The sequence below is a fragment of the Numenius arquata genome, chromosome 15 (assembly GCF_964106895.1).
Source record: "Numenius arquata chromosome 15, bNumArq3.hap1.1, whole genome shotgun sequence".
NCBI lineage: Eukaryota > Metazoa > Chordata > Aves > Charadriiformes > Scolopacidae > Numenius > Numenius arquata.
In genome coordinates, this window is record NC_133590.1 from 4,109,250 (window position 1) to 4,132,412 (window position 23,163).

At 46.9% G+C, this 23,163-nt stretch overlaps 1 protein-coding gene across 2 annotated transcripts in view; it reads right to left on the reverse strand.

The window, feature by feature from the left end:
• SH3PXD2A (SH3 and PX domains 2A) overlaps positions 1-23,163 on the reverse strand; it is a 272,406-nt gene that overhangs the window by 148,561 nt on the left and 100,682 nt on the right. For both annotated transcript variants that reach the window (XM_074159062.1, XM_074159061.1), the window contains exon 4: positions 6,403-6,479. In XM_074159062.1, coding sequence (XP_074015163.1) covers positions 6,403-6,479 — 77 coding nt within the window. The remainder of the gene's footprint in view (positions 1-6,402; positions 6,480-23,163) is intronic.

Genomic DNA, 23,163 nt, shown 5'->3' on the forward strand with positions numbered 1-23,163 from the left:
CCAGGCACAGGCAGGGCTTCATCGCTTAAGGTTACGTGAACTGCAGACGGCTCCGTGGGACGATATTACAGCTCAAAGGCTTCACAAAATACATGTGCACGCGGGTATAAAACCATGCAGGCACTTGCGAGGATGCACTGAGTGCTGTGTGTTGTATTTACAGAGATACATTCATAAAAAACAGACGCACAGACATGTATATGTAGAGATGCACAGCATGTGCGTAGGTGTGTGTGTATGATACTCACCCCACTGAAGTTTATATGTCTAAAATGGGAGACTGGTCACGCTTGTCTATCAATTTGTATAATCGCTAGAGAAAGAGGCTGCTCTGTCTGCCCCACCATAGACGTCGAGCCCTGGGTGGGGTGAATCATTGACTGTCTCCCCGCAAGCCATTGAGGGAGTTCAGGTATATCTATCTCTCTTGGCTCCCTAATGTTCAGTGGGGTTAATCCCAGCTCTGTACACAAACACACAGAGACAGCTGACAGTACCGCATGGTTATGACTCCCCGGCTTTTCATATTAAGTATCCTCTTCTCAATTGCTCATCATTTTAATGAAGGTTAATCATTAGTGTCAGACAGTTGGGAACGGCAATGAGTCCAGTAAGGGGGAAGGTGCAATTAAAATAGTTCCAGTTCTCAGAACAGAAAAATAAATTGTTTTACCTATGTGAAAACACTTCCCATTTCTGTTTTGCTGAAAGCCTCAGTAACTTGAACTCAAAGTACTGAAGTGTGGAGGTTTGATGGCAAACACTGGATGTCAGAGACATGGATGGAGAGTACATGGTGGACACTCAGACTGGAGAAGAATTGGGGAGATGCAGGAATAAATGAAGAGCTGAGGGAAGGAGGGAAAGAGGGTGCAGAGTTTTGGAAATAACTGGGACATAGTTCTGGGCCTCTGGCATGGAAGGACCATAAGGCAATGGAAAGTGAGGGTCTACTCCCAGTGCTGAGGGGCAGGGCAAATCATTAACTCTCATTACTGCAGCTGGTCAAAACACATCAGGATTCTGAAATGTAGATTAAAAAATAACAAAGATTGAAAGCTTTTCACTTAAATTCTTCCATTCTTGACCAGGACTAACTATTACTCCATTTTCAATCAGCACTAGCTTACAATGTACAATGGATAGAGACAGAAACGTTTGTGTATTTGTCTTGACAGGTTGAAGAATTAAACCTTGAAAGAGAGGCAGGACTGAGAGACCAAGAGGGAGGTAATTATGTTTTTGAAGTGTTGTGGCTCACACTGTGAACATTAATAAAAGAATGACCAATATTTCCTGGCACTGATGCTCATCTATTTTTTATTTAGGTGGCATGTAATTGGGTACTCAAGCCTCACTATAGAAAAGCCTGTAAGCTTCTACTTAAATCCACCTCCAGTTGGGACAGCATGTGACAAATTCAGGTGTTTATGACAGTGGGACTTCACATCTTTAGAACCTCCCTGCACAAAGATGCTTCCCTCAGTTATGATCAACAGGCTCGAAGTTGCAAGTCTGCAAATGCTGGCCCGAGTCTTCCCAGAGGGCTGTGCAAGGAGAGAGCAGTGGTTTTGTGAACCACCGACCTGCGAGGTCCTTCTTGAACACAGGACGGTACATACTGGACAAGCACACACCAGAGGTGTGTTTGAGAAATCAAAACCTTAATAAATTAAATGCCCCTGGCAAGGCGCGGCGAGGCTATGAAGTTGCTCTTTCTTTCAGATTGGCAAAAACTCCTAAACAAATTAAGAAATCCAGGCCCAACGAGCCCAGAAGACCTTAGATCACACTAAACTAATTCCAAGCTTACAGTTAAGAGGGAAATTATCCAGAGATACCAATTCCAGTGGGCAGCACACATCTACTGGCAAAACGCAGTTTGTTTGGTAACTACCTCAGGTTACCAGTAAGGACATCCAGACCCTGCACTTTCGTGTTTACAGATGAGAAAAGTCCTCGAAATCTTCCCCTGTGTGTCCCACTCCTCTGTTTTTCACTGCAACTTCGAAGTTTCTTGTGGTCTGAGCAAAAACACTGACCTAATTACCTCTGTGATGGCATTTTTCTGAGCTGGTACAATGCAAGGAAGAATCACCCAGGTGTGAGGTGTCGGGAGGCCCATGCTCTAGGGTGCAGAGGGCTCATGTCCCTGATACAGAACATTCTACGGACCTCCCCTTACTGCCAAGTCTCCCCACAAACCCCCAGGGCCTCTGCCTGTCACTGCTCCTGTGCCTGGTGCAGGAACCACAACACATCCAAACAGCAGAAGTCAAGACCTGCTTCTCAGCCCTGCAAATCTCCACGCTCTGTCAGAGACAGGCTGCAAAAACAAAACAACAAATGGTCGGACATTTGTACTGCTCATTTGCGAGGGCCCATCTGTGCTTTGTCTTTCCAGGGCAGGTGACATGCATGGAGAACCCTCATCTGGCAAAAAAATTACCACCAACTTTGCATCCCCTCCTCTGCTTCCTCTCGGATTCCAGTGGATAAAGGTCTATTGTCTCATTTATTCATTTTATTATCCCACATTAGATTTTCTCCATCAGCTTCACCCACACCATTCCAGCAGAATTCTCTAAATTTTTCAAAATTAGGCATGTTTTCTGGCTACCTATTTTAGGACTAGCATGGGTCATAAGCTTTGCACTAATCTTTTATAGAAGTAGGACTGAACTTGTCAAAATGATGCTCATGCTCTACAGTTCTATACAATTCTCTAAAGAGCCAAAACATCCACCGGACAGGGGAAGAAACGCAGAAAACACCTTCCAAAGGGGTGGGCATGATCCCACTCCCAAGTCACGCACATGTGCCAGTAGCTGCTTCAGAGTAGGAAAGAGCAGCGAGTAATATTATTTTATTAGAAAGAAAAAAAACCACATTTTCCCTTCTTACACTCTGCATTTCACTTTAGCTTTCTAGAAGTTAGCGTCGGAGCTAAGCAAGTCACTCAGGTTCCCTCTGCCATCGCAGGTGAATGTAGAAACTAGACCCTGTGTCTAGTTTAGGCTGGTGAAGTTCACTATGTGAAGTGGTGAAGGCCACTATGGTTCAGACCCACTACCTGATTTTCTGTTCCCAACTCACAGCTTTCTGTTATTCCTGGTTAACTTCATATTAGGATGGAAAGATTACAGTGAGGTTCTGAAGGCCATGTTCCCAGCAACCTTGTAAGTGGCGACCTTCAGTGAAGGTAGCAAGAAAGCATTTCTTAATTTTACGCCTCTGCTAAGCCCCAGAGATGAAATCCTGTCCCTGCTGAAGGTCAGTAACAGAACTACCACTGACTTCACTGTACCAAGAGCCTCTCCTTCCACAAGCTGTATCCCTAAATTCTTTGTGCCTTTGAAGTTCAGTGCCCGATTTTCATCTTTATTTTCAGTCTTGTGGACTTTCATATCCTGGGACAGGTTTGGAACAGCAATAACATAGGACAATCACTCTTTGAATAAATGCAAACTGGATGAACCATAAACATTCAAAAGTAAAACTTACTCTCATAAAATATGCAGACTTAGAAAGGTCGGGAGAGGAATGAGTTGCAACTCCCAGGTCCCTCTGTTTATTTACACAGATTGCCAACTGCGTGCCAGTTTGCCAACGTCCTGTGGCAGGAAATGGCATGACCATCTACCATCTCCATCTACTCTCTGTAATTAGAAGAAAGCTGTAGCAGAAGGTGAAGAAATCAGCCCATAACTGGATCTGATGACAGGCAGGACATCATAGCTACTTCTATACTGTTTCTGAAGAGTGGGCACAAGCTTGTCTGCCACCCACACTGGACAGAAATTAATGTCTGGGTGTGGGTTTGGAGTCAAATGCAGAGGATGGAAAAAAAAGGCTGGCATTGTTTTGCTTCCCAGCACTGCCGAAGCACTCACCTCCCTGTAGCCCAGACTGTTCAGGCACAACCACGGTCATACACCTTCCAACAAGATACATCCCAGGGGGATGGATGAGTTAGCCTGGGCCTTCTTTCACAGAGACCTGACACCCCATGCAGAAAGACACTATGGAGGACGAAGCACTCATGCAGACATGAGATGGAACACCTGCTCAAGCTTTTCAGTGACTACAAGCCTCACTCTCCAATGCCATCCAGATTTAAACATCTTCTACTGTGAAGTACTGAGGCAAACTAAATACAAATTACAGTAAACTGCAAATGAAATAAAAAGACACCACATCAGGCACAAGAAACTTATGGCCCAGAGGTTACTAGAAGCTGGGATAATATTCTGGAGAAGGCACTCTAGGTTTATTATACTCATTGCTGGGCATCACTGTGGCTGCTGCTGGAGATGGGAAACGCTGGGCTGGGGGAAACTGGGTTAACCCAACACAGCTGGGTCTATGCTCATAAAAGCAGAACCTATTAACAAATCATAGAATTGTCTAGGTTGGAAGGGACCTTCAAGATCATCTAGTCCAACCATCAACCTAACTCTGATAAAAAACATCACTAAACCATGTCTCTAAGCACTATGGCAACCTGTCTTTTAAATCCCTCCAGGGATGGTGCCTCAACCACTTCCCTGGGCAGCCCATTCCAAGGCTTAAGAACCCTTCCCATGGAAACATTTTTCCCAATCTCCAATCTGAACCTCCCCTGGTGCAACTGGAGGCCGTTTCCACTTGTCCCATCGCCTGTGACTTGGGAGCAGAGACCGACCCCCCCTGGCTACAGCCTCCTTTCAGGGAGTTGTAGAGAGCGAGAAGGTCTCCCCTCAGCCTCCTTTTCTCCAGGCTGAACCCCCCCAGCTCCCTCAGCCTCTCCTCATCAGACTTATTCTCCAGAGCCCTCACCAGCTCTGTTGCCCTTCTCTGGACCCGCTCCAGCCCCTCAATGTCTTTTTTGTGGTGAGGGGCCCAAAACTGGTCCCAGCCCTTGAGGTGGGACCTCACCAGTGACCAGTACAGAGGGACCATCACCTCCCGAGTCCTACTCACCACGCTGCTCCTCACACAGGCCAGGATGCTTTTGGCCTTCTAAATAAATAGATTAAAGATACAGCTTGGCTCTGGGGAAGCATCCAGCCATGCCTCTGAGCTGGGCAGCAGCAGCAGCAGACCTGCCCCGTACCATCTGAACCAGAGCCAACTGAGGCAGACTTCTCCAGGAGAGAAGAAAGGAAGCAACGAGGAGGAGGGCGGCAATCACAGCGCCGCTGCCTCAACCAACGTGCCAGCGTCTGACGCCACAACACACCCCTCGGCCGTGACCGGCGGGCCCAGCCGGGCCAGGTCGGGTCTGTCTGGGGCGCAGACAAAGGGGTCCCAGAGAAGCAGCTGCCCCCGCCCCCGGCGTAAGTCACCCCTTTCTCCACCGCGCATCTGCCGGGTGAACCCTGACATCAGCCCTCTCCGCTCGCGTCGCCGGCAGTTCCTGTCTGAAGGAGGGCGGCTGGGGACCCAGCGAGACCCTACATATTTTAAAGAGAGCCGCTCATCCCGCCGGCAGGAAGACAGTGCGTTAATTGTCGCACAAGAAAGAACTGATCTCATGAGATAAGACTTTAATCACAGCTTCCTCGCCCGGGGGGGCGCAGATGGCAGGGGTTTCACTGACCCCCGCCTCCAGCACGCCTCGGGGCACTTCGGCGATCTGCTCCCAATTTTGGATGAGCAAACGTCTGACTGGAGAAGTTCTTGGGAATGTATTATTTTTTTTTTCCCCTCCACCTGCTTCTCCAGCTTTCTAAAAACGGAAAAAAAACCCCACGGGAAATAAGAGAGGAAGTCTGGGGCTTAAATTATGCGCTGGCTGACACGCTCGATACTTCTACAAAAACTGGGTCTCCGCCTTGCTCAGAAACAACTTTTAATCTACTGTCAGAGGATTAATTATCATCAAATCATAAACTCTAAGCTAGAAAGGAAAGATTAGGTGACTTGACCTTCTTCTCAACACAGCCACGCTTGTCTGTCCTGCCATAAATTTCCAGGCTTTCACTCGTCAGGAGAAGCACTCCTGGAAGCCGCCGGTCCACCCCCAGTGCTGTGCCAGCCGGCCCTGGCCCTCGTGTGGCACTGGGGGACAGACGGGAAGAAAACGCCATCTTAGTTGTGCTTCAACTCCTGCATTCACGGAGGCTGAAGTTGAAATAAAACCCACATTTCAGGCAGATGAGGCTTACGGCCTTTACTGTGTAAATGAGGCACCAAGCTGGTGCATAAAGTTTGTGGGGGAAAATGCTGTGAGGACCCTTGGGAGCAACCAGTGGCCTGTTTTCACCTGCCCTTGTGGTGTTTGGGAAGGACCATCCTTCACTATGATGGACTCAACAGAGATGAAGCTCTTAGTGGTATCCAGGAGGGAAGGGCCAGCATTGGCGGTGGCCAGGAGCCCCTCGCAGCAAGGCTGCCAGACGCCTTCCCCGCAGCTCTTACCCTGCAATACTCGTCGATGGGCTTCAGCCTCTTCACAGCTACGTCTCGGACATGGCTCCTCCGGAACAAGATCTTACCTGAGGAGGGAAGAGATGAGAGGGGAGGGTTAGAGGCATCACCTGCCACATGGGATAGCGCAACAACACCCAGCAGAAAGGTTGGCAGACAGGGTTTCATCCCTGGCTCCAACCACGGCTGTTGGCAGTGCCGGGGGCTGAGCCAACCCCGTTATGGCCCCAGTGGAGGAGTTCCAGCACTGGAGAGGAGGAACTTCTTTCCTGTGAGGGTAGCAGAGCCCTGGAAGAGGCTGCCCAGGGGAGTGGTCGAGTCTCCGTCTCTGGAGACATTCAAATCCCACCTGGACACGTTCCTGTGCAACCTGCTCTGGGTGGACCTGCTTTGGCAGGGGAGTTGGACTAGATGATCTCCAGAAGTCCCTTCCAACCCCATATCATTCTGTGAGAGTTTGCACAGCAGCAGCTTTGTATGACTGCAGCCCCCCATCGCTACAGGACAGATGGGACGGTATATGGAGGAGGTGTGAGCAGCAGATCCGCTCCTGCCCTCGGAGCAAACTGCACAGGAACACACTGTGGGGCAGGTGATGGAGGGATGTGGGACAAGAGCTATTAAGGGAGCATGGCACCTCTCGCAGCTGGGTGCTGCTGGTCTTATGTCTGCAGAGGAGATGCAGCACAGGGCCAACAGCTATCACAGGGACAGCAGCTCCGTGAAACCTCAGCGACCGTCACTGCCGAAAGGGGACTGCAGTGACTCACGGGGCAGAGGGAGTTTTTCTGATTTCATCCTGTAGATGAAATCAGAACGCAAAAAGTTTTGGTTCCCTTTTAGCGATGGCATTATCCCGGAATGAACCGACACTACGCTATGACTCCCTTCTACTTCAGGTCCACTTTGGCACATCCGCGCTGGCAGCGTACGGAGCATCGCTGGGGTGGGATGCGGGCTCCATCAACCCCCTGTGCCTGCCCACTCAACCGCCTCCCACTGCAGATGCTCCTACCCTTGCAGGCAGGCAAACCACACAGCCAGCTCACGAGCAAATACAAAGCTGTTGGTGACAGAGCCCTTATAAATCTACAGAGGGAAACCAAATAATAGAAGAAAAATAAACAAACTCTCTTTTTTTTGAAAGTAAAAAAAAATAATAACCTCAGTGTCCTTGCTGGATGACATTTCTGCAAGCCAGTTAAGATTAAACAAATGGCTGGGTTTTGTGTGAAACTGATTGTAGCAAAGTTTATCAAAATAATCTAGGGGCTGAGTTTCCCCACACACAAGGATGTGATGGTATTTTTTTGGCTTGAAGGGATTATATCTTCATATCCTTTTTTGGTGGTTTTCTTCCCTTTTTCTTTTGTGCTGTATTTCTTTTAACGTAATGCGACAAGAATAAATTATATGTTCTCCTTGTGGTGGAAGAAAATACTATCTGCCAGCATTATTTAGTCCATGAAATATCTATGTAAAAAACCCACTGACATATATACCACCCCCTGCTCCAAACTTCTTCTGCCAACAGGCAAATGAGATACTCATCCATAGATCATGGGATAAGAAAATGGACTAAGAAATGAAATCAGATCCAAAATCTGAATATGTGGCTTTGATTTTGTCATGATTACACAAGCTGAGAGGTTAATGAAATGGCAGCCTTTAACAGACCAGTAGCAGAGGCTCTAAGCTCTCCCAGACTCTGCCCCTTTTGGTTGCCTTTTCCTCCACAGCTGCTAATCTGGAAGGTGTTAAAGCCTTTTGTTTCAGACAGGAGAAAGTGGTTTATCTCCATCCCCAATTCTGGCAGCAAAACAGTTTGTCCTGTGAGGTAAAGCCATTTCCTAGTGCCATAAATTTATCTCTCTGGGTTCCCTGCGGTTATCTCATTACAAAGCTGGTGCTCAGCCATCCCTTTAGGACGTGATGCCACGTGGTCAGAGAGCTCAGGGGAAATCTTCAATAGGTGTCTAAGACGTTCATCTGAGCTTAAGCCATTTAGTGGAAAGCTGCTGAAGAAGGAAAATGTCACCGACCTGCTTTGGACACGCCAAAACATTGCTGCTTTCCTGCTTCTCTGCCTGGTAAATGGGGAGAACTACCTGCACTTCCAAAACATTTCTTATTATTTCTAGGACCCTCCAGGATCACGCTGTACTTGTACCGCACAACTGCTTTTTGGGGTGGTAGGGCTGTGGGGGTAGCTGTAGAGAAAAGACTAGTTCCTTTCTCAGTGCTCCAGAAATGCTGGTGTGTGAGATTCTGGTATTTCTTTGTAACTTTTATAAATATACTGCACAGAGAAAGCGACATTTTGGAAACATTCTCACTTTCTGGCTTTCCTGTTTTCAGTTCAAGCCACGAGTCGAAAGTCAAACCGGTGACCATATGAAAACATAAAGGAACTAAAGACTTAAACACATTAAAGATCTCCTGTAAATGCAATTCAGCTTTCCTAAAAAGACAGGGAGGCCCAGTCTTCAAAGTAATATAATAAATGAAAGACTCAAACATAAGAAACAAGATAAATATAATAAAGAACGTTATATTAAACACAGAGTACAAAAAAGACCCCAGGATATGATGAATCTTAATTCAGTCCTTAAAAGGAGATGGAAAATATCAGGATGGCTGTGGTGTTAGGATGAAGCAAAGCCCAGAAGGTGCTTCCATTTTTATCCCTTCAGAAAAAGGAAGATATTTCCCGCTGCTATTGGAAGCTGGAAAAGGCTCAGTGAGGGCTGTGGGGAAGATTCACAACTGAGACCTGGAGAAGTTGCAGTTTAGAGCAGTAGTTTAGAGCACCATGGAGTAGTCAACAAGGAAAAAAGCGAGAACTGAAACAAGGACACTCTGCCATCACATCCAGTTCTGGTGGGCAGCAAGGAGGGACCTCCTCACAAATCCTGGGGTCCTCGGGCAGAGAAGCCTCATTGCCAGGGGCACTGAAGCACCTCTAAGGAGGGACAACTTCCCAAATGCCCAGCTTCTCCCCTTCTCTGGGAAGACAGACTGCCAACAGAAGCTCATCCGAATCTGTCCTGATCAACCAGAAGGAATGACTGTAGATCCAGTATGAGTTACTAGTGTTTCCTCCAGCTCCCCCATTTCTCCCTGTCTTCCTCTGAAACCAGGGTAGGTCCCACAGGACTGGAAAAGGAAGGTGACACGAGTGCTGTACACTCCTTTACACTCTACAAGTGGGTGCACTGGCCACAGACCCCTTTAATGGAAGGCTGTGACTAGCGAGGTAGTGAGGACCATCCCGTTATCACCAGAAAGAAATAAAGAGCAGGTAAAGAGCCAAGCCGCGGGGGCACATAAGAGCCAGCGGGGAGCCCTCAGGGTGGCAGTGGAAAGGAGCATTTCGCAGCACTAACGTGAAGCGGGGAAGTTCTGGGGTGGCCAGTAAATGCAGAACAGCCCAGGCAATTTCCTTACGAGGGTGGAGTAGTGGTTTACGTGCCGCTTGGCTTTTCCTCTGGGTAGCTTCCACATCTCTAAGGAAGGGATCTACTTCTATGCGAGTACACACAGCGCTGCTTCCTCTCTCCTGAATTTTACTGCAGCTCTTCTAAGCCTACTCAGGCACCACAGCCCTGTTTTACAGAAGAGTGAGCGTCTTTTTAACCATGCTGCAGCCCGGCTAGGAAGTGGAGAAGTCTGTCTCAGTCTCAGATGGGAAGCTGTAAGCTACGCAGGACAGCACTGCCTCGTGCAAGTATTAAATTCACCGATGTGCCAGGCTCAAACTGGGCTAAGGGAGGTCTGGCACATGTTAGGAAGGACTCTGAGGACTGCAGCACTGGGAAAGAGAGATGTGGAGAAGACCCAGGGCTCCAGCCCTGCTGCTAATGCAGGATAACAATATTTATTTTTACCCTTTTTTCTTTAAAGAAAATATTATTCCTAGGAAATTAATGTGGATAAGAGGCAAAGTATCAGGTTTAGCATTGTGGGGGACATCTTAAGTCATCCCTTCATCTCTCTGTCTATATGTATAGATGTAGCCTTTAATTCCGCGACCACACACCCCTTCTCCCACAAGACCCCAGTTTCCTCCTGTATACACAGCGGGTGCTCAAAGTAGGAAGAATAAAGCTATGCAGGAGACCGTCTATCTGGCAACTGCTGATTCTGCAAGCCTAAAGGTATTCTCTGAATACAATTTTATTTCTGCATAACCTCACACTTGGAGTAATAAAGGCTTAAAAGCATCCCAACACTCTGCCCCCCCCCCCCAAGTCTCTGTTGAACATACCAGAAAGGTCCATAGCCTAATGCTTTGTAATGGGGAAGGATGAGGTCCATGCAGAGAAGCAGCCCAGCTCCTGGTGGGCTTGGTGACACTGTGGAGCATGGACTGGAGGCAGCACAGCACCAGGCATCACTAGGCCGAGAAGCAGTACAAGTCCCTAAGGGCATGCCTAGCAGAAGAGTCCAGTCTTTCATCTTCAAGGGAGGGGGACATATGCTATACAGCCCCTAGAGTCACAGCAGATGAATCTAGAGAAGAGAATTTAGCCCTCACACAGTTACAGCTTCTCCTTTTGGGCTACGCAGCTTCCTCCAGTGTAACTAAACCCATTTTGTTGCTCAAGTATTTTTATGAAGGCTTCTACTCCTTACACATGGCTGTTATTATTCTTTTTATGCACTGCAGAAGCACAGATGCGCAATTAGATATGACACAAATTCCCCTTAACCCATTTAAGCTGTGACATCCAACCCAGGATACTGCACGAAGCTCTCTGGCACCTGTCACACAATGTAATTCCCAAATGGAGCATTTAAAGACGCATTGCCACCTTGCAATGTATAATAGATAACTCACCAGCACAGCACTACAGGACAGAAGAAGAAATTTATGTTTCTCATGGAAGTACGTGTGATCGTCAACCAGATGGCAACCTGACAGCAGCCAAAAAAGAGGCATGTTCCTTATAAAATAATGTCTTACATTTACATGGGCATTCCAGTTTCCATGGATTGTTTCATTCATGATTTCCTGGAGTCAGAAAGCCAGTGCCAGGGTCCTAACATTGATGGTATTTGCTTCTGACAAAGAAAGGGGAGGGAAATGATTCATGCTGTTTCCACCGGTGGGAGGGGGAAGGACTTTTTTTTTTAATAAGCAGAAACTTGTGACAGAGTCAGAACTGTTGGCTGAAGTTGGCTGCCAAAGAGTCTCAGCTGATAAAGGCCTTTGCTAATCAGCAGGAATTACTATGGAAGGTGACAAGAGGTGATGGAGACAGATGGGGCAGCCAGGAAGGACAATACAAGCAATAACAATATATGGGGGATGGTGGGGAGGGTCTCTCTGCACTTGGATCCTGTTTTTAATGTGCATAAGCTGCAGTGTTAAAGAAAATCACCGATAAACTATAAGGCATGGGAAACAACATAGCTTGACTATAAAAGAATATCACCAGGAAGAGAAATCTTCCTCCATTAGAAGCGATAAGCAGAATATGCCCTTATGTGAATAATTACAAGGGGAAACAAAGACAGGCAAGAGGTGAGGCTGGACTCCTCACCAGCAAAAAGCTCCTGCCTCTGAACCTGGCTGCTTTCCACTGTCTGTAGGGGTGGCTACTATCCTCCAGGGACAACAGCATCACCTCTAAAGCAGCTTCGCTAGTACAGAGTTTGGGAATTCAAGCACCACGCACAGCTGGAAGAAGGAGAAAAGCCATGAGCACCGATGCTGAAATTCAGGAGTGACAAATGGGGGCCACGGGGTGCAAATCTCAAGCTAACAGCTCTGTTACTGTTTGTACAGTGTTTTGCATAAAGCAAGAGCTACTTCATGTGGCTCTGTGTCTTGCTGCTATCACCCAAACAACCCGCTGCTCCCGTAATCTCCTCTTCAGCTGACCCGTAGGCAAATCTCCCAGATCTCCAAACCAAGGCAGGAATCATGGTGCAGGCAAATTATGCAGTCTTTGGTTACGAAAGGGCCGGCAAAAGTGCTACAAAATTACCCTTTCAATTTTCTTACTGTGGGGTGACTCTCTGTGCATTGGTCTGTACCCACCAGCAAACCCAAAGAGATCCATCACCTTGCTTAAACCAACTTTACCACGGGAGAACAGCAAAGTAAAGCACCTACCCCCACATGAGAGGATCTCAGCGTGAGCACACACACACACACACACACACACCCCCCCTTAAAACTGAACTTCCCAGTCTGTGAGCGGTTGCAAAATGTTGGGAGCCTTGATTCAATGAGTAAAGTCTTCAATTTCTACAGCGAAATCGGTGCCTCCTCGAACTTTGCAGCTCAGCTTCCGCAAGGTGGAAAGCGAACTCATTTGTAATGACTGGTTGCCAGTGCTACATTAGCCAGCAAACAGCCCACTGCTTTTAATTGCAGAAAACAGCCAGTTTGTCCGAGGGGGAATGGTATTTATACCTGTAGCCAGCAACGCCAGCAACTGGCACACCCTCACCCGGGGGAACTGCCCTGATGATAATTCCGAGTCCCACAGAGACGAGGAGCCAAAAGAGGGTCACGTTTTCAAAACATCCGAGAAACACTGCCTTAGGAAACAGCACGGCTTCCTCACACAGAGGACGCAGGAGTGTCCCCCTCTTTGCATACAGTCTTTGCTACGCTGGGAGCAAAAGGCACAGAAAAACAGGAAAGTCGATGCAGATCCAAAGCATCACACTTGCCTATGCATACTTCTCCCCTAAGATAAGAATCTGCACACTTACACACCCACTGCACCCTGTGGGTTTTTTTTAATATCCTTCAAAAAGATCCATTTCCAAAATTTCAGGACCAAATCATAGAATCATCCAGGTTGGAAGAGACCCGTGGGATCATCGAGTCCAACCATCTACCCTACACTAGAACTACAAAGTTCTCCCCTATATCATATCCCCCAACACCACATCTAAACGGCTCTTAAACACATCCAGGGATGGTGACTCAACCACCTCCCTGGGCAGCCTATTCCAATGCCCGACCACTCTTTCTGTGAAAAATTCTTTCCTAATGTTCAGTCTAAACCTACCCTGTTGGAGCTTGAAGCCGTTCCCTCTCGTTCTGTCATTAGTTACCTGTGCGAAGAGACCAGCACCAACCTCTCTACAGTGTCCTTTCAAGTAGTTGTAGAAAGTGATGAGGTCTCCCCTCAGCCTCCTCTTCCTCATACTAAACAGTCCCAGCTCCTTCAACCGCTCTTCATATGCTCTTCATAAATCATCTAACATGAGGAAATGTTCGGGGCTTAAATAACAATCAAACTATCTAGACCCTATACCAAACACCAAACCCTACCTCTCATTGCAGAAATGCTTGGTTTTCCTCCTGTATCAGCTGACACCAGTGTCCTGTTTTCACCTAGCTAGTTAGTGGCTCCTAACCTGTGATCTCCAAATCACTACTGGTCAACAGACAGTCTGCAGGGCTACGTTCAAGGGTAACTTTCACTTCCCGGCCAGTGTGGGAATGATGTGGATCACTGTACGTTGGTCCAACGAGTTTGGGAATCAGCAGCCCCTGTTTGTATCACGTATCTGCTGGGGAACATGCCTGTATCATCCGAGCTACTCCAGCTCCTGGCCCTACAGCAGGAAAAGGCAAGAGCCTTTCCAGTGCCTTTGTGCCACCTTAATCATGAAAAATGCTCTTCCTGAAGGGCAAGACCATGCCTCTATAGCTACATTGACAAAACTCTTCCTCTGCTCTTTCCAAAAACACATCAAGTACCTCCTTGCCCACTGGGGTCTGCTGAAGTCCATAGGAGTCTTTCTACTGACACTCGGTGGTACAGACCCTCAGGAGCGACCATATGGTTCCACCTCAATCTTTTAAAGCAGGAGCCTTAATGAATTGAGCCTATTAAAACATTCGTAAAGTCTCATAAGCTCTTATGAGACCTCTTGTCATTAATGCACGACGCGCTGGTGCGACACCAAGCCCGAGACGCTACCTCACACACGCTGGGCCAGCGCCAGCCTCGCCGACAGGGAACCTTTGAGCTGCATCCGCTGGGGTCAAAGACCCTACGGCAAGGTCACTGGATGGAGATGGATTTGCACCACACCCTTGCCAAACTACACTGGAAAAGCTCAGTAAGGTCCTAGCCACATCCTTTGGCGGGACTGGCAATAACACGGCTTGGGAGACTCCACCCTTGAGCTGGTTGAGAACCGGAGCTGTGAATAAAATAATATTTGCGCTCACACCACGTAGATCAAAGTTATTATTACTAGGAGGTAGGTCATGCCGTAAGGCGGTGCTAAGGCTTACAGGAACATTGCAGGTAGAAATTGAGGGGTAGGGATGCAAAGGTGGCTTTACAAGGTCACAAGATGAGCACACACTAATGACAGCAATAAAGCCAGTCCCTGGATCCCTCGGCTGATCGCACGCGGAATGAAAACACGTCTACCTTGGCACCTGGGGCCAGAAAATCTTTCTGTTCAAACATTTATTCTAATCAAAACCAAATCCTCGATTTCTGCCACAAATGAGGCAAAATTCTCTCCTGTGGACGGCCTTGATTAAATCAGCTGCCAGGTACACATGTCCCACGTTACAGGAGGTGAAAATCAGCAGTCAGATTGGCAGGGACAGTGCTCCTCACAGCAGCTGTGGTATTTGGAAGGCACCAATTAACACAGAAATTAAACAAACAAACAACGTGGCAGCGAACATAACTAGGTGTCTGTGCTTGTCAGAGGCTGGAACTCACCAGCCAGGGTTTCAGAGAGCAGTATTCACAAACCAAATCCCCTGTGCTTTGCAAAACAGAGTACTGTTCTCTCTTTCCAAAGGGAAGTGCTCTCCCGGAGTCCTCTAAGCAAAGCCCGTGACTAGTTTTAAGCTGAATTTTCCGTAGGCGACGAGAGGCACAGAAGCCATTGAACAACAACCAGACCTAAGCTGGCCAGCCCCCGAGTCGGGAAGCTCATCTGCAGACCAAGAGACCATCTCAAACCACAGGCATCATCCTCTGGTTCCAGACACGTCTTTTTAGTTTATCTTACCTTCCTGTGTCATGAAGAAAATCTCTGGTAGGGATTTCCTCCCTGCCTGCTCTGATCCCTGATAAAGCTAATGTTGATTTCAAAGGCTCACGAGTGTGCTTTTTAAGGCAGGGATGGCTGATTTCTGTGTGCTGCAGGAGAAGCGAGATGGGCACTTTTATTATCAGCACGTGTTGGGGGTCTGACCGGTGCAATCATGTTTGCACCCGCCTGCGCTGACTCCAAAGCCAGACCCGCACCCCTTCCCCTGCCTCCTCTGAGCCTGCAGTGCAACAAGCCAGCTGGGACCTGCGATGTGGCCACAACGCCAACGAAGCAGCCTTTGGGTCAGGTCTGTGGCCAGGCCACCCAGCAGCACCTCCTCTTTAACTCTTGACCATGAAGCCACCCTTATCGCCCCTTCCCAGCTGATGGATGCACAGCTAACCCATGCCTTTGGTAGGCAGTGGACATGGTGGTCCATGTGGGTGCACGTAGCCTGCACCAACACGAGCCAGTGCCCAGTCACTCGGCCTCCCAGGGACAGCAATGCTCACTCAGATCGCTCCACCTCGGCCACATGACTAAGAGCACTCACAACCAGCAGCTACCATGGCTCAGCTGATGCAGAGGAATCAGGAAATGATTTTATAATTACTTATCAGATAACCAGCCTCCTTCACACCCCGCTCCTCCATGTGTGAGCACTTCAGGCATTTCCAGCTCAGGCCACCTAATCCAAACTACGCTCACGTGCGACTTGGCACCAGCAGTGCCTGCTGATGCCAGAAGACAGCTGAGGACAATCTCCCTGAAAAACTCCTCTCAGTTCCTCCATGTGCAAGTAAACACAGCATTAAGGGTGCGAGAGCACCCGGGAGGACAGAGCTTCTGCCCTGGAGCTCAGGGTGGAGGGTGCCAAGCATCCCCAGCTTTCCAGGGCCACCTTCTCCTGGGTTCAGCAAAGTGCCTATGTCCTATCAAAGGAGGAAACAGCACTGTCAGACGTCAACAGCTTCGCCTGCTGCAGAATAAAAGCCTCTTTCAGGGATTAATGTTCTAAGCAATTACTTGCCCCTTGAAAGGAAAAGTGCCTTCAGCCAAGGTGACAGCAGGACCCTAGGACTACGCACACTTTCGTTTCCCTTTCACAGTTAATACGGCCTTTTCATTTCCCAGGGAGAAGAAAAAAAGGTGGACTGGAAACTAATGTTTTGTGGTGTTTTTTTTTTAATAAGGATCGCTGGGCCAGCAGCATAAAAACATGAAAATAACCCCAACTTTATTGCTAAATTAAAGAAAAAACAGTAACGTGAATAGGCACAGAAATCTGAATTAGGAATGTGAGCTGATAATTACCCTTTCGGGCCCTGATTAATTGCATTTGAAGCCACGGAGACACTGAGCAGCCAAACGGGACTGACTGCTAACAAAATCCACACCACCGAACAAACTGGTCTTTCTCTCCCTGTGCCACCACACAGGAATGGCAGTTCCCCAAATGCTGTTTGCCTTTGTGTCCTGGTGTGCAGTGCTACTCAGGGCTGGCCAGAGGTATAAAGTCCCACTATTGGGTACCTCAGATAACCCCTCTGAGGTGGTCCAGCCTGCAGACTTGTGGTCTCCAAGCAGAAGATCAAGTATGAACAGATGCCATCTCCTCCACTCCTACATGGACGATCACCATCTATGCGTTTAGCTGATACCATCCAAGAATTCAAGCTTCCCTGGTAGTTATAACACACTAAAAAGGGACAGAAGATTTCATTCACTTTGTTGCAGCGATGTAAATGTGTTGCATTTGGTTGGGCCAAAAATCTCTGTAGTCCAGCTCCCTGTCTACAAGAGTGGCCAGTAAAAGATAGGCAAGAAATTCAAGAACAGGACATGCGTAACGGGATCCTTCTCCTGATATACACCTCCCATTCCTGTCCATCACTGGTTAGATTTTTTCTGAATTAGAAAATAGTTCTTAACAACCAGTGTTGGCTCCGTCCTACAGAAATTGTTCTAGTACATTTTCGAACCCACATATATTGTGGTCCCTATAGAGTCCTCTAGAAAATCATTTCATAATTTAATCACACAGCATGTGATTGCATACGTCCTTTTGTTCACTTTAGGTTTGCTTTCCAAATTTCACTGCACTTGGTTTTTGCATTCTGAGAAATAAAAATAATCATGTCCTCCTCACTTTCTCAAATTCTTTTTGATTTCACAAACTTCTAATCTATCCCATCCACCACCTCTGTTCCAGACTGAAGACTTTTAGTCTATTTACTCCCCTCACACAGAAGCCAATTCACCTCTGTAATCACCTCTGTCATCCTTCTCAGCACCTTAGTTTATTATATACCCTTTCTGAGAGGCAACGACCAGACCTGCACACGGTATTCACGACGTGGGGAAATGGTGGATTTCCGCAGCTGAAGCTCTGGGTTTTGTTTCCCATTCTTTGCCTAATTCTTTCTAGCACCACCTTTGGCTTTCTGACTGCTGCTGACTCTTGAGCTGTACTTTTTGTGGAAGCATCCTCAGAACTACCGAAATCTCCTTCCTCAATTGCAATCATTGCAATGATCTTTTTTTTTCCCCCCATAGCGCTGCTTTGCACGTACCAATGCTGAACCGCCTTTTTATCATCAATATCATTAGCTCCTCCTCCAACGTTTTGCAGTCAGCTCCAAACTTGAATATCCTAAGTAATTTCATGATCAGCTAAGTTACTTATTTCACTAACACCCTCTATTGCAGATCCTGGGTTGAACAGCACAGATCTTAGATCCTTCAAGACTCCTTGCTGGTTAAACCATGTTTCTTTTTGGATATGAAGTTTTTAAGTCTTCATCCTCAGAGGATGCATCGCTTTAAGCTGTGGGCTCATTTGCACCTATTGGCTTTCAATCCCCTATTTTAAAAACTTTCCTGTAACATTTTAAATTTCAAATGTCAGAAGACAAGGATTATTGTTAACGTCCACAAATGCCAAAGCATCCATCCTTAAATGAAGGCTCCAATCTGGCAGAAAATAAGCTTACAGCCTATGTCAGTCATACATCAACTAACAAGAAAGGCTGTTAATATAATTATCTTCTTATTGCTATTTTGGGAGGCACAGTAGGTTTTGATGGAGCTTGTAGTAATAGGATCTCTTATGCCATAATGTATGAGCACGTCTGTCTTGAACAATTTTCCACATGGGAAATTAATCACATTCTGCCTAATGGGAGGAAAAATATCCTTTTGCAGTTTGAATTGGATTTGCCATGGTCAATTGGACGTGGGATTCTTCTTTATCCCTACTCATTATCTGAGGTGTAGTGTTGCCGTCCAAAATTCACTGTGTTAGATTCCAAAGATGGAGATATTTCACTGACGGGTGATACTTTTATGCAATGCTCACAACAAAATAAGGCAAATATACCAGCATGGCACAGCCACAAAATTGGATTGTGGCACGTGTCAGTTATTGTAGATATTATTGCAGAAACCACCTCCCAGTAAATTTCAATTGCAGCTTCTGTATAGTCCAAGCATACTTTGGTGTTACTTCTGGGAAAAATAAATACTCAGGCCAGATTTAGGTGCAGGAAACACGTTTCTCCCCATCGGTGGACCTACACAGATCACCTGGAGCCAGGCCAGGATGAAACAGCTGATCTGACTTTCCTCAGGACTGTACTCAGTGACGCAGTTCAAGCCACCATTTCACAGACCCACGTTCTGATTTGAAGGTGTGAAACAAGTTCCTGGGTCGCACAACCACCTAAAATATTCATGGTCCTCCCTCTGATGTGTACCTGTGTCTCGGTCATACAACAGGAGTGAATTTAGCTAAGGCATACTTGAAATCACAACACCAGCAGCTCCACTCGGTACAGGAGTGCAGCACCTCTCAACAGAGCCACTGCCCATCCAAAGAGGCACCACTGGGCATGAGGTCCCTGGAGACATGACTGGATGCTAAAGATCACTAAACGCTGGGGCCATGCTGCAGTTCTGAATGACAATGACAGGACAAGGTACCAATGACAGCGCAAGGACTCACTGGTCTCATTCAGGTGCACAATGCAGGTGTTTACTCCTGCAAGAGACTACAAGGAATCGAAGGTTCCCCATGTGCCAGGCTAATGACTCATCTGGAGCCAAGCTGTTCCTGATATCTCCATGGGCACTCAAGAATGAACTGTCCAGAAACTGGGGCTGGCCTTCCCTAAGGTTTTTACTGAGAGAATTTGCCAAATTTCAGTTCAGGTTCAGATTTTAATCCCTTCCTTTCTCCTCATCAAACACCCAGGGTGCAGAGTACACGTCCTGGTGCCAATTCATCTCCACTGTGTATCTCAGAGATGCACTTCTGCTTGGAAAATCCCAATTTTGCTCTTAGTTCCAATGGAAAAGGAGCAAGAAAGAGGGATTCGGAAAGGGTGAAGGAAAATAAACCAGAAAACTAACACTTCAGCTGGCACCACAGATAAAGAAGGTGTTTCCAGGTAGCAGGAAAGGAAAGCAAAAAGATCGGCATCTCTGGGATCCCTTGACTTTGCCATTAAGAAGCAGAACATAAAGTTACTCAATGTTTCTTTAAGGCGGAAAGACTAAAGGAAAACAGGATGGCTTAAAGTAAAAAGGAGTAATCGTATGACTGGAAACTATGAGTGCCCCAAGCCAAGCACCCAAAGGAACTGAGTAATGTTCATAAGTCAGTGACTTTATTGGTACTTGGGACTTTCAACTGCTGAGCAAGAATTAGACCGAAAAGATATTCTGGGGCATGCTACTCTATTTATGTTTGGACGGAATTCAGCCTCACCTCACGTAATCTATTTCTGTGCTGATTTGAGTAAAATGAGCCCTCACATTTTCCCTGGGCAGGGTAAGAGTGGGTCCCTTCTTGGGTGGAAATGTCACTTCCCAACCAGCTGTGTGAGGGCAGGGGAGGTGGTTGGAGAGGAGCAGTCCTTCTGCAAGGAGCCGGAAGACAATTTCCAAAATATTTATTTGCAGAGCAGAAATCCACTGTTCCAGACACTGTACAAGCACAAGACAGTCCTCGAGATTAATTTGTTCGCAATCAAAACGCTCAGTTCCACTGTGGCTTTTGTGTAAGTTAATACACAGCAGAGAGGTGCCGAGCACCTGAATTAACACTGGGCACCTCTGCAAAACAAAATCCAGGTCATTCCTCAAAACTACCCGACTGCGAGAAATAGTCAGCATTAAAGGCTGCCTGTTCAGCAGCCTGGCAATGCTGCTCTTGCCACAGCAACGTTGGGTAAGATTCAACCACTGGTGAGGCCCCATAAGGTGTATGAAGGGATGGGCACGGGGAGAGACAGGAAGGGGGACCAGTGGAGCCCAGCAGAGACATTCCTCTGGCACCCAACAGCCCACACCACGTAGCAGAGCCTTCCACTCCACTCACTCGCAAGATGCACAGGAGAGTATCACCTGCTGTGCTACGTAAAAATAACTTGTTGCGAATGGATTTGAAAGATCAGTCCTTTTCCTTACAGACAGAGAAGAGAAGGAGGAGGAAATAAGAAGTATTTCTTGTAACTGCTACAATGATTGCTCTGTGACACGAGATCTTCTGAATGCAATATTCATACACAAACACTTCAAAGAGCACATTCAACTGAGGGACTGGTGGTGTGGTGACAAGAATTATACTGGTGACACTTACAAATCAGAGGGGGGTTGTCCAGAAATCATGGGGTTTGGATTAAAAACCTGGAGTAGTTTAGGAAAACATCAGATCGTGAGAAGTTTCTACTGCTGGCTATACTAAAACTCTTCTTTTTGAGGCCAAGATCTTACAACCACAAACTACTGACCCTTCATGTCCAATTGCTACATATTCTGAATTAATCTTCATCACAATCTTTTCACAATATGGCTCTGAATAACCAAATCACAGAAATACAGCACTAGAAGGGAGCTCAAGAGACCAGCAAATCCATTACCATGATTCCCAGCACAATCAACTCTACCGATGGGACTACTGAAGAAGTCTGTTTAACCTGTAGTTAGAGACCGCCAAAGATGGAGACTCCTCACCTCCTCACACAGTCCAAATCCAAAATCACCTCCCCAACGCACTACAAGTAAGGAGGATGCACATTCAGCATATTTAGGACACAAAGAAAAGTTTAGGCCTGATTCACCACCATGTTTCCCCCTTTCACTTGGTCTATATCTAAGCCCATGGTTCCGGTAATTCTACCTTAGCACACACCCAAAGAATCAAGTAATGACCAGCTCCAATGACTTTGCTCTCTAAGGTGAACCTGCCATGATGAGGAAGGGACACAGGGAGGAGAAGACTAACAGGGAGCAAAGGACTATGCGCAATGAGCCTGATCACTTGTTAAAGACCTTATCCAGAGTGTGGAGGAATTAAAAGGACTTTTTCCATTCACTCACTGACGCTGTGTCAAGCCTGAGCTTACACGCACATCCGGAGCATTTCATAAGTAGGCACTTTCCAGCCTTCTTCTTTTCCCTTCTCTGAAAGAAGAGCCACCTGAATCCCAAGCAGATCCTTAAATCACTCTGAGTCAATACACAAATCTTGTTTCAGGTACCTTCTTTTTCATGTTCTTTACCCAGAAAAAGTACCAGAGGAGTCTTTTTCACAGGTGTTTCTTTTGTAGTTCAACAGGTGGGTTGCTTTTTTTTTATCATTTTTCTTTGGATGACACTGGTTTCCACATTGCTTATTTTAACTCACATTTTATTAATTTTTGTTCATGTGCCAAGAGGGCAAGACAGGTGCATTTCAGATATTGCCTTGGAGTTTAATGAAATAACTATTACTTGAAAAAGAGGGCACTGAAATGACCTTTTGGAAAATATTCACAAAACAAAGAATCTAACTTATTTCTGATATTTTTGAAGGCATACAGAACATTTCGGTTTTAATGACAAGCAGATCAATCCCCTGCAGTCAAGTCTTCAGACAGCTCGGCTGCCTGGGAGTGATTCAGGAGGGTCACTTCTGAGTCAGCTCAACAAGTCAGGTCGCTTTAGATCATCTTATAACCCCCAGGAAACCTGCCTTAGCAACACCACAGAAGAAACCCAGAGCCCCCGAGGAACCCCAGGCATCGCAAATAGTGAAAAGAAAAATTCTTTCTTGGCCCTTTCTAGGCACTGCAACAGGGAAACGCTGCAGAAAGGGAAGTGCACATTTCCAAATGAAAAAGCCATTGATGAAAGCGGAGTCTGGCCCTGGGACTAGCACAGATCCGAACCAAACTGAGAGACGTCGGAGCCGATGTCTCATTGCTGTGAGTGAGAACCCAGCCCGGCTACGCCACAAGATTAGAAACATATGCAGCATCAGTGAGCCTCTGGGGAACAGCAAACCGTTTCAGGCTATAGATGAGAGAAGAAAAGAGAGGAGCATCAGGACGACAGTGCCTTCATCGTGTGCTGGCATTGAGATAGACCCAAAGGACTTCAGAAAGGGACACAAACACCCGTGGTGGCTACTCTGAAGCACCCCAAGGACCTATGTGTGGCTCATGGGGCTGAGGAAGCCAAGAGAAGCTGCATCCTTGTTCTGGAAACAAGCAACGTGCAAGAAGGGCAGAAGCAAGAGACAGCAGTTAATGCAACTGAGGAAGATTATCCCCTCTCCCCAAGGACCCGCGGGTAAATACAGGTTTTCCTGAGAACATACTGATGCTCTTGACTCTCAGGGTAATAGCTTTCCTTCCATTGTACTAAAATAGCCAACTGATTTGAAACATAAGT